Source organism: Erpetoichthys calabaricus, chromosome 5, assembly GCF_900747795.2.
Source record: "Erpetoichthys calabaricus chromosome 5, fErpCal1.3, whole genome shotgun sequence".
In the NCBI taxonomy this organism is placed as follows: domain Eukaryota; kingdom Metazoa; phylum Chordata; class Cladistia; order Polypteriformes; family Polypteridae; genus Erpetoichthys; species Erpetoichthys calabaricus.
Genome location: NC_041398.2, coordinates 233,202,339 through 233,227,878, shown reverse-complemented (window position 1 = coordinate 233,227,878; position 25,540 = coordinate 233,202,339). Strand labels below are relative to the sequence as shown.

The 25,540-nt window shown below is 40.9% G+C and overlaps 1 protein-coding gene across 1 annotated transcript in view; it reads left to right on the top strand.

Annotated features, from left to right (window-relative positions):
* rxfp1 (relaxin family peptide receptor 1) overlaps positions 1-25,540 on the top strand; it is a 182,970-nt gene that overhangs the window by 146,750 nt on the left and 10,680 nt on the right. Inside the window, exons 13-16 of the mRNA XM_028802659.2 lie at positions 12,886-12,957; positions 16,018-16,089; positions 18,395-18,624; positions 23,853-24,263. Of these exons, the coding sequence (XP_028658492.2) occupies positions 12,886-12,957; positions 16,018-16,089; positions 18,395-18,624; positions 23,853-24,263 (785 nt within the window). The remainder of the gene's footprint in view (positions 1-12,885; positions 12,958-16,017; positions 16,090-18,394; positions 18,625-23,852; positions 24,264-25,540) is intronic.

Here is a 25,540-nt window from a genome sequence, read left to right as displayed (position 1 = left end):
CCTGGAGAGGTGGAGATATGCTCTAGAGAGGAGAGGAATGAAGGTCAGTAGGACCACCAGCACAGAATACATGTGTGTGAATGAGAGGGAGGTCAGTGGAATGGTGAAGATGCAAGGAGTAGAGATGACAAAGGTGGATGAGTTTAAATACTTGGGATCAACATTACAGAGTAATGGAGATTGTGGAAGAGAGGTGAAAAAGAGAGTGCAGGCAGGGTGGAATGGGTGGAGAAGAGTGTCAGAAGTAATTTGTGACAGACAGGTATCAGCAAGAGTGAAAGGGAAGGTCTACAGGACGGTAGTGAGACCAGCTATGTTATATGGGTTGGAGACGGTGGCACTGACCAGAAAGCAGGAGACAGAGCTGGAGGTGGCAGAGTTAAAGATGCTAAGATTTGCATTGGGTGGGAAAAGGATGGACAGGATTAGAAATGAGGACATTAGAGGGTCAGCTCAAATTGGACGGTTGGGAGACAAAGTCAGAGAGGCGAGATTGTGTTGGTTTAGACATGTGCAGAGGAGAGATGCTGGGTATATTGGGAGAAGGATGCTAAGGATAGAGCTGCCAGGCAAGAGGAAAAGAGGAAGGCCTAAGAGAAGGTTTATGGATGTGGTGAGAGAGGACATGCAGGTGATGAGTGTGACAGAACAAGATGACGAGGACAGGAAGATATGGAAGAAGATGATCCACTGTGGTGATCCCTAACGGGAGCAGCTGAAAGAAGAAGAAGAAATAACAAACAGTGTCTTTAACACAGAACTGGAGATCACCTCAAAAGTTACATAAATACTGTAACAATTATGGAGTGAAATCCTTTACAAAACACTCCTAATAAAGTTAGAACAAATATCAGTAGAAATGGAGTTAGCAAAGGGCTGAAGGGTGCAAAGGAAAGAAAGATATTGGTTATTCCCACACTGAAAAAAAGAACACTAAAAGACACCATGCACCAGCTAAGTAGCCTCCTTCAGGTGTCACTGAGATGTTGTGGTCTTCTTTCAACTTTACAAATGTCTCATAACTCCAGGCTGACCCTTGTGGGGTGAGACCATCAATGCTTGAGCCGTTATGTTTTCTAATTTTTTAATTATAACATTGGTTGTTGTATAGGAAAGAAACTCGTGAAGTTTACAAATTTCACTAAAATTGGTGGGATAGCTGATATGGCGGAGACAACAAAAACAATAAAAAATCGACCCTTGTGACATGGGCAAACATTTGGGGAATGCAGCTTAATGTTTAAAGGTGACACACAGACAAAAGGACAAATTAGAAATAGAAGATGGGTGAAACTGACTTACATAAAGTAGCTTCTGAATAAAATTTAGAGGTTTACAATTTCATCATCTTTGCAATGTGCATTAGCAAATAAAATCTTTGGTTATATGGCATGTCATGCAAAATCTCTTCAATATACGACAAGGAATGTCAACCTCAGGCTCTATAAAGTGCTATTGAGACCACATCTGTAGCCCACATGTTTTATCACGGAGAGGCTTTAGGACAACACTCTTTTAAACATAAACCCTTTTTCAGATGCACAGATTCTTTTCTCATAGACCCACAGACATATATCATAGCTCTGTCACTATTTTTGTTTGCCTGTTCTTTCATTTACTATCCTTGGGGGGTATGCCATTCTCAGTTGCAATGCACTTGCACCCAGGACTACGGTCCACTACCTTTTGTAACCACCATGTTTCCCCGAAAATAAGACAGGGTCTTATATTAATTTGTCCTCCAAAAGACGTGCTAGGGCTTATTTTCAGGGGGTGTCTTGTTTTTCCATGAACAAAAATCTACATTTCTCTCTGTTATAAAAAAAGGAGACGATACGTGATTTTCTTGGAGACACTTTAACGACCCGCAAGACAAGCCAGTGAGACAAAAGGACAGCTGCTGCACAGGCGTTTAAATGATCAACATGCAGCTCGGCAGCAGTAAGACAGTCTCCTTAGCGTGCGTTCAGCACCCCCCTTCACAACGTGAGCGGCAGAGACGAGAAGTGGCTGGTGCGGAGCACGCCCCAGGGGGCACAACCCCTAGTAGAATGATGAAAAATCTTCATTTATTTAAAGTCATGTCATCATCTTCTGGAACATCATCATAACTCTCCCAACCCCGAATTCCATTATGAATTTCTTGCGACTCCATTTCCGTTTGAACAATTGGCCCCAATCTCTCATGTCTAGCAATAGAGCTTTCCTTAAATGAGCACCTCTTGTCCATGTAGCCTGCTCATAGTGCATTCGGATATCCAACTTCTTCTCTTTGCCCTGGGACTCCTCCACAATTCCTTTCTTGTACTCGACAGAATAGCTCTTTCTTTTTGCACTCATCTTGTCGGGGGGTCAAAATACCGGTATTATTTCCTGTTCGTCTGTGTTCATACGGTAGCGGTAGGCGTTTATCGCTCATCCAAAGGCACCTGCATGGGATCGTAACTAGGGCTTATTTTCGGAGTAGGGCTTATATTATGAGCATCCTGAAAAATCATGCTAGGGCTTATTTTCAGGGAAACACGGTAGTTCCTTCAGACTTTACTCAGCTATGACTGTCACTGCAACCTTCTTTTCAGAGCATCCTCTGATTGGTCTAGTTGAGAAAGAAACTTAGTTCTGGTGCCCCCATTGATAGAACAAAGCAAAGCAGAAATGGCAGGTTTAAGAAACTTTAACCTTTAGGCTTTATTTGAAGGCAGAGTGGTGGTTTTGTGGCTAAGGATCTGCACTGGTAACAGGAAGGTTGCTGGTTTCAAATCTCATTACTGCCAGAAGAGATTCTACTCTATTGAGCCCTTGAGTAAGGCCATTAACCTGAAAATTGCTCTGGAGTGTTGTGCAATGGCTTACCCTGCGCTTTCACCCACTAAGGTCATGCGAAAAGACAATTTCCCCTTGAGGAGTAACAATATTAATCAAGACCAAGATTATTCAAATAGCAAGTGCAATAAACAAAAGCAAAAGTGAGGCAGTTTACAAGATACAACCTAGATTGTCCTGTATTTCTATGGGCAGACAAAGATCAGCAACACGTCTAATATGTATGCCGATATCCAGGTGGCTATTTGCCTTGTGTTGCTTTGAAATCTTCACATTAAATCTAACTCCTGCCTGTCAGGACGTCTGTTTATGTCCAGGGCCTAAATATCTCTTATATATATATTTCTCTTCTGGTTCGTCCTGCTTCCACTTCAAAACCGGTCCAGCCTACACGCAGCCCATATGGCATTTCTCGATTCCTATGCGTCGTCTTCCATGTCATGTACTATACTGGCCTGCTGAGCGTAATACATGCAACAAGTACTCGAGGTGCTGCCACAACGGTAAAGTAGCTTTACCACCTTTGCGGGAGCCACCTGTGTCTTTACAACAGCTTCTTACACAGCAAACATCAGAAGCTAAAAATTATCATGAACACATTCGAGAATACAACTCTTCTCTAGCGTTTGCTTCCATGGGTGCACAGATAACTCAACCTCCTGGCCACGGACCATACTGTTTTAAAATACACGGGCAAATTTATCACCAAATCTCTCCACTATACGCTAACACTTCTTCCTCATTAGGATATGGACAGTTGTATGTTTTTGACACAGCGCAAGCTACTAAAGTACACTTACAAAATAAAGCAAACTCTGCATGCAGCGAAAATTTACTTCTCCAGCTTGATTCCATGCTCAGAACCATCAACCGCTTCACTAAATCATACAAACACATGCATGAAATCGCTCAGTCCAATCCAACAGCATCTGTATGAATGGTTTTCAAGGAAAACCCTGGGCAGGAGATACGACGATACAAAACCCCGACATTGCAGCGATTTTCATCGGAGAAGATGGCGAAACGCCTGCCGAAAGGGACATTTACATCTATCCCATAGGCAACTCCTGTAAACAGATTTCCACGCTCAATATGAATTGTGATGCTATGGTTTACTCACTTTTATTCCCTTACAGAGACATTGGCTGGCACAAAGATTTACAACATGTTCCCGATAAACGAACCGGCAAGCGAATAAGGCTTACTCAATGCCAATTTTACACGTACAGATTAGCAATGAGGAATACATTTAGTATTTTGCACTCCAGCGGCAAACTATTCCAACAGTACGTTGTAGATGCGTATGTTAAAGCAGAGGACGCGTGTCTCAACTATCTCAGATTACATCAACAAGATCTGCGCGTGGAACTATCAGACGCATTGCAAGCAAACGTTGAAAATAACAACGTACGTGTAGGCAAAATGATCATATTACCGTCCACATTTCCAGGAAGTCCAAGAAACATGCAACAAAACTATCGGGATGCCATGGCCATAGTACGTAAATTTGGAAAGCCTGATTTATTTATCACTTTCACATGTAATCCTGCTTGGCCGGAAATTCTACATGCACACTGCATCTTTCAAGAAGTATTTATTTCTTCTTGATTTCTGAATTCCTTTCTCACCGTTTTCCGTTCCTATTCTTACACCACCGTATGCTACAGCAGGCGTCGGCTAGTAATCTATATTGTTATAGTTTACACGGCTGCATATCTCTATATATAATCTTCATTTGGATCTTTATCTTTGTTTGTCCGCGAATGAATTAGAAGAAGAAGCACTAGATGGCAATAGATAAGACAGCTTAAACATAGGCATTGCATTAAGAATCTCTTCCAGGCTTATACTACTGAAGACTGTAGTACTCCAGTCACACCTCAAAACACAGACATTCAGTTTAGTACGTTGTTGTTACTCACGGATGTCAACAATGTGCCGGAATAACGAAAGGGGTGGTGGACAGTGTTACGCTGGTTAGCTCCTGAGGCCTGGTTAGAAAATGAGATTGCCGAAGATAAAAGGTACGTGCCTACGTAACATATGAATGAAAGAAAGGCAGTGGGTAAAATGAATGACAACGTAACAGCACGTTCCGGAAATTATTATTGTTACGTTGTAGCCGGCGAGTGCTGCGTGTCTCACAGTTGTACCCTGGCTTGCTCACATGTCAGTGAAGTGATCCCTATTTATGCTTTAAAGAGCCTGGATACCTATGTGTCCCCCTTTTATAACCATTGCTCCGTGTATATTGCCTTACTCTTTGCATTGCCACAAAGCAACCTGTGAGATTGGAGAAAGGTTGAGAAGAGATCGTGAGAGGAAACGACAGCGTCGTGAAAACGAGACAGACTGTGAACGGAGAGAAGCAGAAATGCTCCTACACCACAACATAATTACTATTCGGACAGTGATTCAAAGTAGACCGTTCCTATCGAATCAATGTCCAAGGGTTTTGTTTTGTAATTTTGTTTCCCTTATAAAAAATCATAATGCTGTGTGACGAAGGGCCCAGTTCACGACTGGCAGCCGCGTTTAAACAGGGAGCCCTTCACAGACAACTTTAACACGCCCAACACCATAAATGTCACCATAAATGTAAGCTACCAATGTGCTGAGCTAAATAAAGTGGTACCAGAACAACACTTTCATTATACTGCCTTTCAATGGTAATTTATTTCTCACTCATGTGACACCGATTCAATCTTTTTATAGGAAATGAAATTAAAAAGAAAGCCTGAAAATTCAACCCAATTGCTAAAACTTTTCTGCAGTTTCACATCTCAAACACTTATTTTTCGGAGTCTTGAAGACAGATTTGGTAGCTATGATTCCAATGAAAGCTTATTTGAACAATCAATCAATCATTGTCCAACCCGCTATATCCTAACACAGGGTCATGGTGGTCTGCTGGAGCCAATCCCAGCCAGCACAGGGCACAAGGCAGGAACAAATCCCCGGACAGGGCACCAGCCCACTGCAGCCTATTTGAATACTGCTGAACAAATTCACAGACTTTCGGTGCTGTAAAGAATTTGAAATCAGCTTCTAGCTTTTTTCATGTTTGTTTTTTCGGTCACATCTAGGGCTGCAACAACTACTTGACAAAAATCGATACATTTGATTATTAAATTCGTTGCCAAAAATTTTTTTTGTCAAATAGTTGCATTGGTTTGTATGTTCTCCCCGTGTCTGCCTGGGTTTCCTCCGGGCGCTCCGGTTTCCTTCCACAGTCCAAAGACATGCAGGTTAGGTGCATTGGAGATTCTAAATTGTCCCTAGTGTGTGCTTGGTGTGTGTGTGTGTGTCCGCATTCTGAATAATCGAAAAAATAATCGACAGATTAATCGATTATCAACATAATCGTTAGTTGCAGCCCTAGTCACATCTGTCTGATAGATGAATTTTATTAATTTTGAAGACTTGGGATGGATAAAATCACTTGCAAAATTTAATTTAATTTAAACAGTTACACAAAAAAAAAATGGAGACACTTTCAACTGTAACCTCTGTGGTCTGTAGCAGCCGGTATGGGTTTTTCAAGTCATTTTAATATGGTGCCTTTCTCTACTGTTGTTTCAGGATTGACCCCTAGTTACCTCACCTTACCTCACATGCTAGCCCTGAGAGGATCTACTGAAAACTGACTTGAAGGGGTTGTTTTGTGTTTTATATGGGTGTGTGTGTGCACACCCTGCGGTGGGCTGGTGCCCTGCCCGGGGTTTGTTTCCTGCCTTGTGCCCTGTGTTGGCTGGGATTGGCTCCAGCAGACCCCCGTGACCCTGTACTTAGGATATAGCGGGTTGGATAATGGATGGATGGATTTATAATTAATTTATGCCACTTTACAGAGGTATGTTTTCATTATGAGGTTGCATTGTGTTAGGGTTGTCCAATACGTTGATCGTAATTGACCGGTAGATCGGAAAGGTAGTGCAGGTAGATCGTGTTGCATTTTAAAAAAATTTTTTTTAAACGTTAGTCTATATATCCTCCCTATGGCATTTGCCACTGGATTGACATACAGGGCGGCCAGTCTGAGATCTCTTTTCTTCTAACACACTGGTCATCCCGCACGCATGATCAAACGCGCAAGCTACTGCAAAACTCCAGCTGTGATCTAGTTAGCCTTCCAATTTATATCGACTAAAGAAGGGATTTAAAAAAAATATTTGTTGGGGTGGGGGGGATACTGGGCTGGATGTGGAATTGGAAGAGGATTTTTTTCTCACAATGTCACAATCCAAGTGCGTTTGTCTGATCTGACAATCTATCATTACTATTCCAAAGAAGGAAAATGTGGAAAGGCACTTTCAAACTGTTCATAAAAACTATGAAACTGACTTCCTTCTGAAAAGCGATCTGAGAAAGAGAAAGGAGAGGGATCTAAAATCGCAGTTAATCGGACAGCCGTCATTTTTCACTCGGCTGAATTCAAAAGCAAAGGCAGACACATGAAGCATCGTTCCAGGTGAGTCACTTGATCATTAAGCATAAGAAGTCCTTCCAAGATGGAGAGATGATAAAAGAGGCCTTCGTTGAGACAGATGGCTAGGGAGAAATTCCTGCTGAGATTTCAAGACCCCTGGCCGGAGAAAAAGGAGTTTCTCCTTGTCATTAAACATGCAGAATACAAGCAACTTAATAACGATCAATGGCCGCTAGACTTGGCATTTTTTTCCGATCTGACCAACATGTTGAATGAGCTTAATTTACAGCTGCAAGGAAAAGAGAACTCCATGGTCAATATGAATAGCTCAGTTAATGCTTTCAAACGAAAAATGCAACATCTGTCCTCAAAGCAGCGCCTTGATTTGGGGAACATCCAAAACCTCGCGTCAGAGCTGGAGACGCAATGGAAGGCGTGTGTGCAACTTGACAGCATACGCTACACAGAGCAGATTGAAAATTGCCTGTCAGACTTTGACAGACAGTTTCAAGACTCAGCTTTACTTGAGCCAATCGCTACATTTAAGTGCTATAGTAGCAGCTATACAGCTGCTATACAGCAGCTATACATTTAGGGAAGATGTTTGAGGGTGATTCACCCGCATCAAAAATTGCAACACTGTTTCACCTAAAACTCCTCTACAGTGGAGGATGAGATTTTGACACTACAGGATGACATTCAGCTGAAGTATGGGGCTCATGGACAGTTTTGGAACTTACTCACAGAGGAAAAGTACCCAAACATGAGGAAATGTGCTACCTCCTTGACTGCATTATTCGGCTCTACTTATTTATGTGAGTCATCCTTTTCCCACATGAAGATTATTAAATCCAAATACTGTAGTGGCCATAAATGTATTGAATTGTTATTGTCCCATAACGGCTATTCAGTTATGCAAGGTACAACAACATATATTTTATGTATAAAGTATACTCAGTATGTATATATATATATTGTAGCAGTAGAGGTGGTTATCGACCTCTCGAACCCTCAGATACCACTCCAAACACTGGGTAAAACTCCAATACTTATTTATTTTATAATAATACTGTACACAAAGCACCCTCCACTCCACACTACACATACAATACTTCAATAATCACTAATCAATACAGAGTCCTTTTATACCCCCTGACCCGGAAGTGGTTCCTGTCCAGCAATCCACAAGTCCTCATTACTTCCGGGTCAGAGTAAAAGTCCTTTTCTTCAACCTGGAAGCATGTTGTTTCTCCTGTTCATGTGACCAGGACTTACTTCCAGGTTATAGGGCACATAACAGTCTGAAAGCCTCCCTACAGCAGCTCCCGGTGGCCCCCATGGTATCCAGCAGGGGTGCGCATACAAACTACAAAGTCCATAAGGCCCTGCTGGAATTCGGGGAACCTCCATACTGTTGGGAGAGCTCCACCTAGCGGCCTGGAGGTGTGGGTCGGAATATTTAGCCAGCCATCCATCACAATATATATATATCATTTTTAATGTAGGTAGATCATTTCATTTTAAAAGTAGCTCGCAAGCCGAAAAAGTGTGGGCACCCCTGGGTTAGATTATCTTGATCTATATCAGATAAGTCAAATTAAATCCACTGCAATTCAGTGTTGTATAATAATAAAAAATGAAAAATTCCAAGGGGGTGAATACATTTTTTAGGCACTATAGCATGGCAGAGATGGCAGGGATAGGAATCAGAGATCTGCTCCAGGCTTTATTCTTAGAAAAAGTACTGAAGCTGAGCCAGAGCAGGATGAAAGATCCGCAGTGCAAAGGGAGTAACATGTAAGCAAATGACAGATGGATGTCAGGCCGGGTGAACATGCTAGAATATGTCATTTCAGCGATTAGCCAGAACAAGGAGCAGGGATGCATTTTGCATCATGTGGGCTTTATAAATTACTGAGAGATAACAGAAAATATCCCACATCTCCCATGTCACTCTTTTATTATGGCCATTACAGTACATACCAAATTTATATTTACTGTATACATGTTTTTTTAAAAGTATGTTTTACACCCCTATTGGGAGTTTTCACTATTGGCCAAAATGAAAGGTTTTCTCAGTTGAATGTACTTTTAATATTTTATTAAAAAAATGTAAAAAGCCTTTTGACGCATGTTATTTAAGTGCAGGTTCATTGTCTTTGAAGGGCATGCTCAAAATATAATTGGGGAAAAAGCATTTAAAAAGGTCTCAACTAAAAGTGACCTAAAGATATAGGCTTTAAGTGAAAATGGCATCTTTCAAATTCATTTTTAATGACATGCGTGCTCCTGAATACTAAGTTGCCTTAAAATAATAGAATTTGGTGACAGCTCCCCATCAAATTTCCACTATCTAGTGCTGTCATTTGGATTGTATAAAACAGAATAGATGAGGGGTTTCATTAAATGTTCAAAAAGCCTGTCTTCCATATACCACATTGTGCAGTAACTCATGATTAATAATGATGGCAGATCATTTTCAGGTTAATTGAATTCTGCGATCAACTCAACAATTAGTAATTCAATGCCAAGACAGGAGAAAAAAAGACTATATCTATTAATCTTTCATGATATCATTAAAGTCTCACAAATATTACTTAATATAAAGTTCCAAATCAATAAAGTTTCTGTGTAATGAATGGAGAAACTTCATCTGTAATAAAATGAACACATTTTTCTTTCCTTTATGATAAATTGGTTTAGTCACAAAAAAGCAGCAGTGAATAGCAAGAATGAATCCTGAATGGGAAACCAATCTGCTGCAATTCACATTTGTGTGCCCCCCTATGTTAGCAGCATTCTGAGCTGCCAAGTCAAACTAATAGACTGTCTGAAAGAGGCGACTGGGGGATACCCATGGGAACATAGTGCTACACTACCCCAGGTCAAAACTGTCACTCTTGCTTTCCATCACCTAATTTTATGAACCCATATTTTCCAGTAAAGGGCACAGGAAGAGAAACTGGAAAAGACATAAGATCATAACAACCCATGATGGAAAGAAGGGCATCATTCATTAAAACACCTACATGACATCTCAGTGAAGCATTTGAGTGGCATCAAGAGGACTATGCAACACTTTTAATGGTTAATGTTGTCTCAAAGCAGCAAAGTGCTGATCCTACAAGACTTGTAGTTTGTCATAGATAGTGTGGGGAATGCCCAGGACCCACGCCCAGCCGGGACGCCCCTTGAATCCGGGGGAGCAGCCATGGGAGGCTTATTCCTTCTCCCAGAACACTTGGTGGCAGTCCCATCGGGGCCACAATTCTGGAACACCGGAGCTCATCCCTGTTGGGCTCCGTGGCCACCACCAGGGGGAGCTGCACAGCTTCCTGAGCCCGTGTGGGCTGTAATGCAGCCACATCTGGAAGGACAACCTGAATTAGGTTAATTCTCACCTGAAGCACTTCCGGGTGGGCTATAAGAAGAGCCTGCAGCTACTACTCGAGGCGCCAGAGTCGGGAGGAGGAGGACAAAGCTGCCTGGGAGGAGTGGAGGAAGAATAGTGTGTTGGTGTTTTTCTTTTGTGTGTTTTGGGAACTGTGTAGGGCCTGTGGGACACGGGGAAGACGTGCCCCACGGCTGAAGAAAATAAAGTATTTTTGTTTAATTTTTACGTGCCTCCGCTGTCAGTCTATGTTGGGTCGACCCCAACAGAGCGCCTCTGCCACAATTGAGATAGGTAGATAGATAGATAGATAGATAGATAGATAGATAGATAGATAGATAGATAGATAGATAGATAGATAGATAGATAGATAGATAGATAGATAGATAGATACCGTGTTTCCCCGAAAGTAAGCCCTAGCATGATTTTTCAGGATGCTTGTAATATAAGCCGTACTCTGAAAATACGCCCTAGTTACGATCCCACGCAGGTGCCTTTGGATGAGTGATAAACACCTACCTTTACTGTATGAACAGAGATGAACAGGAAATAATACCGGTATTTTGACCAACCGACAAGATGAGTGCAAAAAGAAAGAGCTATTCTGTCGAGTACAAGAAAGGAATTGTGGAGGAGTCCCAGGGCAAAAATCTTACTGCTTTCTGCAAAGAGAAGAAGTTGGATATCTGAATACACTACGAGCAGGGTACATGGACAAGAGGAGTTCATTTAAGGAAAGCTCTATTGCTAGACATGAGAGATTGGGGCCAATTGTTCAAAAGGAAATGGAGTCGCAAGAAATTCATAATGGAATTCGGGGTTTGGAGAGTTATGATGATGTTCTAGAAGATGATGACATGACTGTATTTGAATAAATGTAGATTTTTGTTCAAGAATACTAGGGGGTTGTGGCCCTGGCTGGCTTTGCACGCCAGCCACTTCACATCTCCATCAATAACTACACCTCTTTCCACTACTATTGAGACTAGATCTACTGAACTTAAGAATAAAACAATCGAGCCACTCATTCTGGAAGTCGATTTAATATTTTCACAACCGACCACCTAACCGACTGCTAAGACCGCCATCTCCAACAGGACAAACTCTTCTAACATAAGTTTTATCCCATGGCGGCGGCTCAAGTACTCAAAATTTGCAGCCATACCAGCTGCAGTGGCCAAAACCCCACTCAGTACAAACAACGCTCAAAACCTTTCAATAATAGTTCATAATAGATAGATAGATAGATAGATAGATAGATAGATAGATAGATAGATAGATAGATAGATAGATAGATAGATAGATAGATAGATAGATAGATAGATAGATAGATAGATAGATAGATAGATAGATAACAAAAGCTATTTAAATAAATAAATGCATATATAGATAGACAAATAAATACAGTCTGAAAGTGCACCAGAATGACTGAAAAGGAAGACAAATTAAAAAGAAAAAAAATAAACTTTGTATGTAAATAGGTCATACTGTTGTTCTTTTTAATCTTAGTCTGCGTCCACACTAATGCATAATCATTTAAAAGTGGTATTTTATGACTAAAACAATCTTCGCCCACACCAGCATTTTCACATTGTTAGCAAAAGTATCTACATGCATGACCAAATGACTAAAAACGTAAAACCGATGATCCTTGAAGGGATGGTAACACTGCCGGCCATGGTATTAAATGCAAAACTGTAGTGACTACTCAATTATTTGCTTTTTGTTAATGTATGCAACATTCAAACTGTACATAAAGCAATTTGGTGCCTTTCTCTACTGTTGTTTCAGGATTGACCCCTAGTTACCTCACCTCACCTCACATGCTAGCCCTGACAATCCCTGAAATGAAGGGATTGTGTTAAAAAAATGCTTTAGTTGTCTCACATTTTTATGCAATCGTTTTGTTCACCCCACTGAATTAAAGCTGAAAGTCTGCACTTCAACTGCATCGGAGTTGTTTCATTTAAAATTCATTGTGGTAATGTACAGAACCAAAATTAGAAAAACGTTGTCTCTGTCCAAATATTTATGGACCTAACTATATATATTTTTCTTCTCTTGTTTTTTAAAGTAACTGATAGTAATTCAGACTTTGTAATTGTCCTTGTCAGCCAAATAAATAAATGCAGGTGTTCCAGGACCACCAAAGTCAACAATTCTCAAACCTGGTCATTGACATGTTCATATTGTGAGATATTAGAATACATTTGAAAAAAGTTTTTTTTTCTCTTTTTCACAGGAATATTTCTTTTAACCCACTTTTGGAGCTAGAAGTGGACCATTTTGATCATCTGAGTAAATTAAAATCTCTGTAAGTACTAGCAGTATTCTTGTTGCAGACTTTTTAATTATTATTGGATCTATAGGATAGGTGCATTCTTTTTTATGGTGCATTTATTCCTTACTAATACTGTTAAAATGAAAAAATTGAAAAATTGTTTTTTAAAGGTCAAGTTTAACCCTTAGTTATTTCATTCAGACCATTGTTGTTTAGCAATATTGATTTTCTCAATTTAATAAGTCACTGACATTTTGCAACATATTCAATATTTCTGTTGGGGCTCAAATGAATTTTAATGTAAATAAATGATACCCTAAAAAAACTCAAAACACTTGGCTATTGATAACAACTTCTTTACTTCCTCAACATACCATTTCTGAGGTAATAATAATAATAATAATACATTTTATTTATTTGTAGGCGCCTTTCTAAACACTCAAGGACACTGAACAATCGATAAAACACACATTATAAACAAAACTAAAATACAAAAATTAAAATCAGAGAAATTGTAATTAAAGAGAAAAAGCAGTCTTAAACAAATGAGTTTTAAGCTTAGATTTGAAAAGTGAAAATGATTCAATATTTCTAAGCTCAGATGGTAGTGAGTTCCAGAGCTGGCAAACAGAGCAACTGAATGCTCTGCTCCCCATGGTGGTAAGATGGACGAAGGGGACAGTCAAGTGGATGGAGGAAGAGGATCTAAGGGTATGGGAGGGAATGGCAACATGGAGGAGACCAGACAGATATGGAGGGGCAAGATTGTGGAGAGCCTTAAAAGTTAACAGAAGAATTTTGAATTGAATGCGGAACTTAACTGGAAGCCAATGAAGCTGCTGCAAAACGGGTGTGATATGGTGAATAGAGGGGGTTCTAGTAATGATGCGGGCAGCTGAATTCTGGACCAGTTGAAGTGTATAAAGAGATTTGCGAGAAAGACCAAAGAAAAGGGAATTACAATAATCGAGACGAGAAGTGACAAGGCTATGAACGAGGATAGCAGTGATGTGGGGAGTGAGGGAGGTGCGAATACGATTAATGTTACGCAAGTGGAAATATGCAGACCGGGAGATGTTATCAATGTGGGACTGAAAAGATAAAGTACTGTCAAGGATGACACCCAGACTCTGTGGGGAAGGGGAGACAGAGGAATTATCAATTGCAAATGAAAAATGATCAGTTTTGGATAATGTTAATTTTGTACCAATGAGGAGAACCTCAGTTTGTCACTATTTAATTTAAGAAAATTTGAAGAAAGTCAGGATTTGATTACTGCTATGTAATCAATAAGCGAGGAGGGTGGAAAGGAAGCAATAGGTTTGCTAGTGAGATAGAGCTGGGTGTTATCAGCGTAACAGTGGAAGCTAATGTTATATTTACGTAAGATTTTACCAAGGGGAAGGAGGTAAATAATGAAAAGCAGGGGCCTCAGGACAGAGCCCACCTGAAGTAACAGCGGTGGTTTGGGTTGTGAAAGTTTTAAGTTGAACAAACTGAGTGTGGCCTGATAGGTAGGATCTGAACCAATCTAGTGGAGTGTGGGTAATGCCAATCAAAGATAATCTATTAAGAAGAGTAGTGTGACAAATAGTATCAAAGGCCGCACTCAGATCAAGAAGGATGAAAATAGTAATTAAACCAGAATCAGCTGCCATAAGAAGGTCGTTAGCAATTTTGATAAGTGCCGTTTCTGTACTGTGGAGGGGATGAAAACCAGAGGATCTAAGGGTATGGGAGGGAATGGCAACATGGAGGAGGTCAGACAGATATGGAGGGGGAAGGTTATAGCCTTAAAAGTTAGTAGGAGAATTCTGAATTGAATTTGGAACTGAACTGGAAGCCAGTGAAGCTGCTGCAAGACGGGAGTGATATGGTGAATAGAGGGGGTTCTAGTAATGATGCGGGCAGCTGAATTCTGGACCAGTTGAAACTTATAAAGAGATATTTAGATAAGAATTCCCAAAGAAAAGGGAATTACAATAATCCAGACGAGAAGTGACAAGGCTATGAACGAGGATAGCAGTGGCGTGGGGAGTGAGGGAGGTGCGAATACGATTAATGTTACGCAAGTGGAAATATGCAGACCGGGAGATGTTACTGATGTGGGACTGAAAAGATAAAGTACTGTCAAGGATGACACCCAGATTCTTAAGCTGTGGGGAAGGGGAGACAGAGGAATTATCAATAACAAATAAAAAGTGATCAGTTTTGGATAATGTTGATTTTGTACCAATGAGGAGAACCTCAGTTCTGTCACTATTTAATTTAAGAAAATTTGAAGAAAACCAGGATTTGGTTTCTGCTATGCAATCAATAAGTGAGGTGGGGTGGAAAGGAAAAAGTAGGTTTGCTAGTGAGATAGAGCTGGGGATGCTCATGTTATATTTACAAAAGATATTACCAAGGGGAAGGAGGTAAATAATGAAAAGGAGGCCCCACTGTCCCCATTTATGCTTTCCAGCGTCTGTTGTTGCCCAGATAAACCCGTTCTTGCCAGCTGCATGGCCTCCTGGTACTGCACATGAAATTATGATCTGAGTTTGTTTTATTTTTCATTGGCGCCTTTTAATCTAAAATTTGCTAAGCAAAGGATATGGAGGAAATGGCACATGTACTTGAACACTATAATGTACCATGAAAATGAATCCAGTAGTATGGTTATAAACATACATACATGTGTCAGCCGTAAAATCTCTATTTTGTACGTGGGTCGTCTCAGTTGGAGTTTCTGGTGTGTGTTCATTGCATTCATTTCCGCATGTTGTTACACTCAGCATTCACTGCATACAGTATCTTTATGCTGTACGCTACTTGGAAATATATGTGCAAGATTCAAAGTTGTGAAATTTGTGCTTCATCCATAGCAATACTTATTAACAAAAGTACATATGAAATGTTACAGTGCCTCATTAATGTTTAAACTAGTCTAGATAAACACTTATGTGCACTCATTGCCCTCTACTAAGCACTTTGAGTAGTGAGAAATGTAAAGAATTACTATTATTAAAAGTACAAAATCACTTTTTTCCTTATGCTGTATTAACTATTTGGACGTAACGTTCTTATGCTTCTTTCTTGTTCTATTTACAGAAGTATTGAAGGCATTGAGATTCAGAACATACAAAGAAGAATGTTTGAACCTTTAAAAAACTTAACTCACATGTAAGTATAAGTGAATAATTAAAACAATTTTATTAACTCAATTAACAAAATTAAAGAAAAATTTCTTATGCCATTTCACCTGTTAAGCCATAAATTTCTCTTTATTTTTAAGTGTGAAATTGTCACATGTGCACAAAATGCATGCGATTTTAATGTGTTTGCTAATTACTTATTATATAAGGTGGTGCAGTGGTAGTGCTGCTGCTTTGCAGTAAGGAGACTGTGGAAGATTGTGGGTTCGCTTCCCGGTTCCTCCCTGTGTGGATAGCGCTCTGAGTACTGAGAAAAGCGCTATATAAATGTAATGAATTATTATTATTATAAATTCTTCCTAAATTGTGGATGTTTGTGGAAACTTGTATTGATTTTCCACACTGTCACTTTTAAACTCATATTAGCACAAAATAGTAGTAGTACAACTATTGATAAGGTTGTTTAAATAAAACACAACGTAACAAAAAGGAACAGAAAAAATATAAAAATACATGAGAATACTCTTCTCCAGTCCGTCAGCATACAACCCTTATACTTTCTGTCATGCCCTTGTGCCTTACCTTTCTAAAAGAATGTATGTAACTTAAGAAAAAAATATAAAAAGTCTTAACTCTCCCACCCTCTGTATATCTGTCTTCAAAAAGTGACAATGATGGTGATTAATGCAGCTCCTTTAGTGTGACAGATAACTAGATGATACTGAATAATGAAGGGTGCCATATTTTGTAGATGGCATGCATTCCCTGAAAAAGGTTCTTTCATCTCAAGCCTAATGCTAACAAAAAACACCAACACACGCCTTTAAACAGATGGCAAAGGAAAAGCACATTAACATCAGAGCAAAAAAGAGCACTTGCCTTGACTTTTCATGCAGATTCAACTGGGAACTAGCGGCTGTAAAGGCAGCACATCAGCATCATCAAACAAGAGAGAGAGAAGGGCAAGGGTTTGGTATGAGCCTCAGGTTTGTGTCCAGAGTTAGAAGAAAAGGTGCAATTGCTAGATGACTCAATGATGTTGCAACGAGACAGCACTCACATGATAGATAGATAGATAGATAGATAGATAGATAGATAGATAGATAGATAGATAGATAGATAGATAGATAGATAGATAGATAGATAGATAGATAGATAGATAGATAGATAGATAGATAGATAGATAGATAGATAGATAGATAGATAGATAGATAGATAGCCCAATTTATTTAAAACTGCCTTGCTGTTCCATATACTGGCTGGTTTGAATTGCATTTAAGATATTTTTAGATACCTTTATTGCATTTTCAGAGATCTTAAATGCATTTTGAGGTCATTCTAAAAGTTGATTCGGTTGTTGATTTGTATTTTACAGAATCTCAATAATAAATAAATACATTATTATTATTATTATTATGACAAACAACAAAGCACTTCAGATTCACACCAGAATTAGTATAAAGGAAAAAAAAATTTGAGTGAATGTCCTCAGTGTTGATGTGTTAGAAAGAGGATGTGCAGCATTGTTCATAATGGCACTCAGTTTTGTTTTCATTCTCTCCTGTGCCTCACACTGTTCCAGTGTGGTGCTGAGGTGTCACCCACTGCACTCGGATCCCAATCCCAATCCATGTGGTTTGTTGTATGGTGGGTGTAGCAACATGTTATCAGCGCATGCTACAGACTTGTGCTATGACCTCCAAGAGATCCAGAGTGTATCCCATAACTGAGCCTGACTTCTTAATTAGCTTGTTGATTCGGTTGGCCTCTACTGAAGTGATGTTACCAGCCCAGCACACCATAGCATAGAAGATTACACTAGCATCACAGAGTTGCAGAAGATGTGAAGGATGTAACTTCCCACATTAAAGGAACTCAGTCTCCTAAGAAACAATAGCCTGCCCTTCCCTTTCTTATGTAATTCCTGTTTTTTATGAGACCAGTGCAGGTTGTAATTGATGTGGAATACGTGTTTCACAGTGGCCCCCTAAGGTGCCCTAAGGATGTGCATGCACACTGTTTTTGACTCTTTTAACTATTTTGCTTTATTAAGTACATGAAGAATAGGTGTATACCCCATTAAAGAAGTTTGTTGCTCCCCTGGTTGTGATTGACAAGCAGGAGAAGGATGTGGTAAATGGCAAATTTGTATCTCTTATTCAAATATTATTTAAAATATTTTCCAAGTAACTGATGCAATTCTATGCATTCCCCGTTTTCTTCCATGATTTCAAATTCTGGCAGTTTTATTTTCTACTTTCTGTAATTTCTTCTATCACTCGTATTTCCAGTTGTTTCTGTTTTACACATTAAACAAATTCTGTGTTTTTCAGATACTTCAAGAAATTTCAGTACTGTGGATATGCGCCACATGTACGAAGCTGCAAGCCCAACACAGATGGGATTTCTTCTTTCGAGAACCTGCTGGCCAATGTTGTCCTCCGAGTCTTTGTTTGGGTAGTTTCTGCTGTCACCTGCATCGGGAATATATTCGTCATCTGTATGAGGTCTTACATCAGATCGGAGAACAAGTTACACGCTATGTCCATCATATCTCTTTGTTGTAAGTGGTGCTTAGAAAGACCTTAATAGCAATATTTGTAAACCATTAACATGAGTTTAAAAACTGAGATCCTGAATTTATCAAGAAAATGTTACTCCTAAAATTCTGTTTCTCAGTCGTATCTATTAAAATGTAAGATATGCTTAATTTCATCTGTAGGGCCAGTTAGGAATATAACCAGGATAAATAGTAAAAAAATACTATTTTTTCTTTACAAGTGTGACCACAAGGGGGCACACAGCAAACAAAGAGATTATTCCACAATCACATGCTATGGGAATTTTCAGACACCCAGTCTCAGTCCTTAGTAAGACCTCATCTTTCCCTTGGTTGCGTTCCATCGTTCCTCCCCCAAACTATGCAAATGTTTTATTTTTTTATTTTATTTTTTTAATTTTATTTCAAGAAAATAACATTGCATATAATCAAGTGAATTTATAAAATTGATGACTTCAAAGTTAACCTAAAGAAAAAAAATTAAAAAGTTCAAAGAGGACGCAGGAACAAAAAAGGCAAAACCTAACAAAACCAAATTCAACCTCCAGTTGAGTGGAAGAAAGGAAAGCCAAGAGTAGTGGTAAAAACAGCAAAAAAAGAAAACATATAAAAGATGAAATATTCTTTTCCACCTAATATGTATGCTTTTTCTAAAATTTTATCAAGTAACTAACTCTTTATTTTAAAAAGGTTTTGAACAGATCCTCTAAGCGAGAATTTGTTTGAATTGTATTTCAAGTGGTATAGAACCACAAAGAATTACGGCAGTTCCGAAGGCAAAAGGGGTCCAACTCGGTACTAAATAGGTGTACCTAATAAAGGGGCTAGTGAGTGGAAATCAGTAACTGGTGTTCTATACCAGGGGTGGGCAATGTCGGTCCTGGAGAGCCGCAGTGGCTACAGGTTTTCATTCCAACAAGTCAAGTCAAGTCAAGTTAGGGAGCATGCACTGGTACAGTTTGTTGCTACACCCACCACATGACAAAACATCTTGGGATCCCGGTTGGCAACCCCCCAGGCAGTCCAGTCCCACCCTCCGGAAATGACCCTCCATCTGCCGCAGCCAGGTGTTATGTGGGTGACCCCTTGGCCTGGTCCAGCCACTGGGGTCCCCAACAGTGAGGATCTTACGAGCCGGATCACCCTCGGGGAAATGCGCCACATGGCCGTAGTGCCGTAACTGACGCTCCCTCACAATGCAGGTAATGTGCCTCATTCGGGACTCCGTGACCAACCGCTCATTCGACACAAAGTCAAAGCAGTGGTACCCAAGGATTTCCTGAAGAGACACAGTACCAAAGGAGTCCAGTCTTCATCTCAGGTCACTGGATAATGTCCATGTCTCGCAACCACATAGCAAGACGGGAAGCACCAGGACTCTAAAGACTTGGACCTTTGTCCTTTTACATAGATATTGTGAGCTCCACACACCCCTTTTTAGCGACCTCATGACACCCCATGCTCTCCCAATCCGTCTACTGACTTCATAGGAAGAGTCACCAGAGACATGAATGTCACTGCCAAGGTAAGTAAACCTCTCAACAAGGTCGACACTCTCTCTGCAGACAAACACACTGCTGATGGCTGTGCCCAAGAGCTCATTACAGGCCTGGTTGTTGGTTTTTATCCAGGACACTTGCAAGCCCAGACACTCAGACTCCTCGCTCAGTCTCTCAAGCGCCCCGATCAGAGCCTCCATTGACTCTGCAAAGATCACAGTATCGTCAGCAACGTCAAGATCCTTAAATCTTTCTTCACCAACAGATGCCCCACAGCCACTGGACCCCAAGACCTTGCCCAACATCCAGTCCATACAAGCATTGAACAGAGTAGGAGCAGAACACACTGCTGATTAACCCCAGAATCAACTGGGAAAAACACGGAGGTTCTGTCTCCATTCTGCACAGCACTCACAGTACCAGTGTACAGGCCGCTCATGATATCCAGCAACCTCGAGGGGATCCCGCGAACCCTCAGGATGTCCCACAGGGTAATGCGATCATTCCAACCCAACTGCTTAATTAGAGTCTCACACCTTATTTAATTTAATGGCTTGTTAGTCTGCAATGTAAAGTTCTTATATCGTTTTTTTCCTCCCTAAGGATATCAGGATATCATCCTAATGATTTGAAGCCTAAAACAGATCATTTTCAGTCGGTCACATTTTCTGTTACATGTTTTATAAATCAAACAGTGTATGATGAACACACACAGATGTAAATGAAAACACACTGGATGAGAACTGCTGGCTGCTTTGTCATTTACATTTTATTGCTAATAAGGAGCCATTAAAACACTGAATGCAGCTACTTAAGATTGAAATAAGCAATCGAGGGGTGGGGAACCTTAATAAGCGAGACCCCTAAAATGAAGCATCAAAATGTCACTTAAGCAATAAGTGTTTCATCAGCAATAATTGTTTTCTCATTAAGAAACTGGGTTGGAACAAAAACCTGCAGCCACTGTGGCTCTCCAGGACCGTCATTGCCCACCGCTGGTATAGAACACCAGTTACTGACTTCCATTCACTAGCCCCTTTATTAGGTACACCTATTTAGTACAGAGTTGGACCCCTTTTGCCTTCAGAACTGCCTTAATTCTTTGTGGCATAGATACAAGAAGGTGCTGGAAAAATTCCCCAGGGATTTTGGTCTATATTGACATAATAGCATCACGCAGTTGCTGCAGATTTGTTGGTGGCACATCCATGATGGGGTGGCATGGTGGCGCAGTGGTAGAACTGCTGCCTCGCAGTTAGGAGACCTTCCCGGGTCCTCCCTGCGTGGAGTTTGCATGTTCTTCCCGTGTCTGCGTGGGTTTCCTCCGGGTGCTCCGGTTTCCTCCCATAGTCCAGTTAGGTGCATTGGCGATGCTAAATTGTCCTTAGTGTGTGCTTGGTGGGTGTGTGTGTGTGCGTGTGTGTGTGTGTCCTGCGGTGAGTTGGCACCCTGCCGGGATTGGTTCCTGCCCTGTGTTGCCTGGGATTGGCTCCAGCAGACCCCCATGACCCTGTGTTCGGATTCAGCAGGTTGGAAAATGGATGGATGGATATCCATGATGGGAATCTCCCATTCCACCACATCCCAAAAGGGGCTCTATTGGATTGAGATCAGGTGACTGTGGAAGCCATTTGAGTACAATGATCTCATTGTTACATTCAAGCCAGTTTGAGATGATTTAAGCTTTGTGACATGGCACATTATCCTGCTGGAAGCAGCCATTATTACACTGCAGTCATAAAGGGATGGACATGGTCAGCAGCATTACTCAGGTATGCTGTGGTTTTTAAACAATACCCAGTTGATATTAAGGGGCCCAAAGTGTACCAAGGAAATATGCCCCACACAAATGCACTACTAGTACCAGCCTGATGGATCCATGCTTTCATGCTGTTGACGCTACCAGAACCAGACACTACCATCTGAATATCACAGCAGAAACTGAGACTCATCAGACCAGGCAACATTTTTCCAATATTCTGTTGTCCAATTTTGGTGAGCCTGTGAGAATTGTAGTGTCATCAGCCTGTTCTTAGCTGACGGGAGTGGCACACAGTCGGGTCTTCTGCTGCTGTAGCCCATCTGCTTCAAGGTTTGAGATGTTATGTGTTCAGAGATACTGTTCTGCATGCCTTGGTTGTAACGAGTGGTTATTTTTGTTACTGTTGCTGTTCTATCAGCTCAAACCAGTCTGGTCATTCTTCTCTGACTTCTAGCATCAACAAGGCATTTTCACCCAGAGAATTGATGCTCACTGAATATTTTCCCTTTTTCTGACCATTCTCTGTAAACTCTAGAGATGGTTGTGCATGAAAACCCCAGCAGATCAGCAGTTTCTAAAATAGTCAGACCAGCCCATCTGGCACCAACAGCCATTTCACGTACAAAGTCACTTCAGTCACCCATTCTGATGCTCGGTTTGAACAGATTGTCTTGACATAAATGCGTTACATTCCTGCCATGTGATTGGCTGATTAGATGATAGACGATAACAAGCAGTTGAACAGATGTACCTAATAAAGTGGCTGGTGAGTGAATAAAATGAGGGCTGGGATTCTTAAGTCCACGTGCTAGTAGTGTGGTATCGGCATCCATCCATCCATTATCCAACCCGCTATACTGTATCCTAACTACAGGGTCACGGGGGGGTCTGCTGGAGCCAATCCCAGCCAACAATGGGCGCAAGGCAGGAAACAAACCCCGAGCAGGGTGCCAGCCCACCGCAGGGCACACACACACACCAAGCACACACTAGAGACAATTTAGGATCGCCAATGCACCTAACCTGCATATCTTTGGACTGTGGGAGGAAACCATACCACCCTTGTTATCTATTTGTAAGTCTAAAATATATATCTAAATGATAAAGACAGAAAATAGTAGATAAGTATTATAAAACTAACTGTAAATATAAACAGGATAAATTTTCAATTGAATAAGTTGCCTATAAATTCTGTGCAGCACAGAAATGCAGTTAGATACAGAAATTGGGGCTCGTAATCAATAACCATCCATCCATTCATTATCCAACCCACTATGTCCTAACTACAGGGTCATGGGGGTCTGCTGGAGCCAATCCCAGCCAACAATGGGCGCAAGGCAGGAAACAAACCCCGAGCAGGGCACCAGCCCACTGCAGGTGGTATCGGCATTTACTATCAAATTGTCCTTCTTCAATTTAAGCCCCTCTGGGACTCCACCAAACACAACTGTTAATGGGTTACGAGTGATTGTAACACCAAGTCTGATAGATAAGCATTTAAAGATCTTTGTCCAAAATGAAGTTAGTTTGATGCCTTCCCAAAACGTTGCCTAGTGATGTTGGAGCTAGACGGCAATGCTTGCAGGTTGGATCTTGCCTTGGGGATATTTTGAAGAATTTTAAATGAGATAAATGTGATCAATGAAAGGTCTAAAGTTGAATTATTAAATGCTTTGCACACTTTTCTGAGTTGTTAGTTGAAAGATCCTTTTCCCACTATACTCTAGGATCTTTGAAGGCAAGAGACTTTTTCACACCTTATTAGAAAAAGACTCACACCTATAATTTAATGTAAAAAAACACTGAAGTCTGCGGTGGGTTGGCACCCTGCCCGGGATTGGTTCCTGCCTTGTGCCCTGTGTTGGCTGGGATTGGCTCCAGCAGACCCCCATGACCCTGTGTTCGGATTCAGCAGTTTGGATGATTGATGGATGGAAAACACTGAAGTGATTGTTCTCTTTTCATTACAGGTGCTGATTGCTTGATGGGAGTCTACCTGTTTATCATTGGTGCCTTTGACCTCAGGTATCGAGGAGAGTATAACAGACATGCTCAGATCTGGATGGACAGCGTACAGTGCCAGATAGTGGGCTCCTTAGCAATGCTGTCAACTGAAGTCTCTGTGCTTTTACTTACATACCTAACTTTGGAAAAATACATTTGTATAGTGTACCCCTTCCGCTACCTAACGCCCCGAAAGTGCCAAACAGTCAGCACACTGGTGGCTATTTGGATATTAGGCTTTGTGATTGCTTTCATTCCACTCGCCAGCAAAGACTTCTTTAAGAATTTCTATGGCAGCAATGGTGTTTGTTTCCCACTTCACTCAGAGCATTCAGAAACATGGGAGTCACAAGTATACTCTGTGGTGATCTTTCTAGGTGAGTACATATCTGCATTTTTACAGCATTCCTGTTATGTCCCCTTCAGAAACAGTTGACCTTTTACGCCCTGTATCCAAACTACCTGTACAATTTTTTGGACTAGTCATATCCCTATATATACGAGGGGGGACCCAAAAATAACCGGAATTTTGTTGTTGTTAGGTTGGTACTTGTAGTACGTGGTTGGGCCACTAGGGTGATCTAGTTACACTCCTCACAAGTCAGTCTGCCAAGTGCCATCAGTCTGGAAGGTTGTGCTTGTGTTCAGTGAATTTTTTTGTAAAAGTAGGTTGCGCAACAGTGGGAAGGAAACGCCCTGATTTGTGGGAGTCGGGCGATTGGTTCTTTCATCATGACAATGCTCCATCTCACACTGCTCTCAGCATTCGACAATTTTTTTCAAGAAACGGTATGACAACCCTGAACCACCCACCCTACTCACTGGATTTAGCTCCGTGTGATTTCTTTTTGTTCCCTCGGATGAAAAAAGACTTGAAAGGAAGGTGTTTTGCTGACGTCAAAGAGGTAAAACAAGAAACGACCAGAGCATTAATGGGCATTACTTCAGACGAATTTAAAAAATGTTTCAAACAATGGAACAAACGGTTAGATAAGTGTATTTCCGCCAAAGGAGAGTACTTTGAAGGAGACTAATTGTAGTTTGTACAGAAAATTAAATTAAACATGTTTTAAAAATATTTCCGGTTATTTTTGGGTCCCCCCTCGTATATTTAAAATCCAACGTCTGTCTGTCTGTCCGCTTTTCACGAGAGAACTAAATAACAGATTTAGATCGGGTTTTTATCTATAATTTGCTCGAACATTCCGGTTGATTTTGCAACTTCTCTCATCGCGCTAAGCATCATAGTATATTTGCGCTGATTCGAGACATTCGAGGGGAGGGGGAAGCGTGACGTCAGGTGTTGTGAGCCGGGCGGGGTCCCCCTCACTCACGCGCCAGCCTCTGTTCAAGTCTGTCTACCTCATGCCATGTTTTGGACTGATCCTTTCCTTCTGCTTAGCATCCATTCTTGTTTGTTTATTGATTTTTAAAGTTTGTCCAGGTTTCACTACTATGCGGGCGGAGCTGCAGGGGACAGCTAGTATATATATATATATATATATATATATATATATATATATACTGTATATCCATCCATCCCTCATCCAACCCACTATATCCTAACTACTGGGGTCACGAGGGTCTGCTGGAGCCAATCCCAGCCAACACAGGGCGCAAGGCATGAAACAAACCCTGAGCAGGGCGTCAGCCC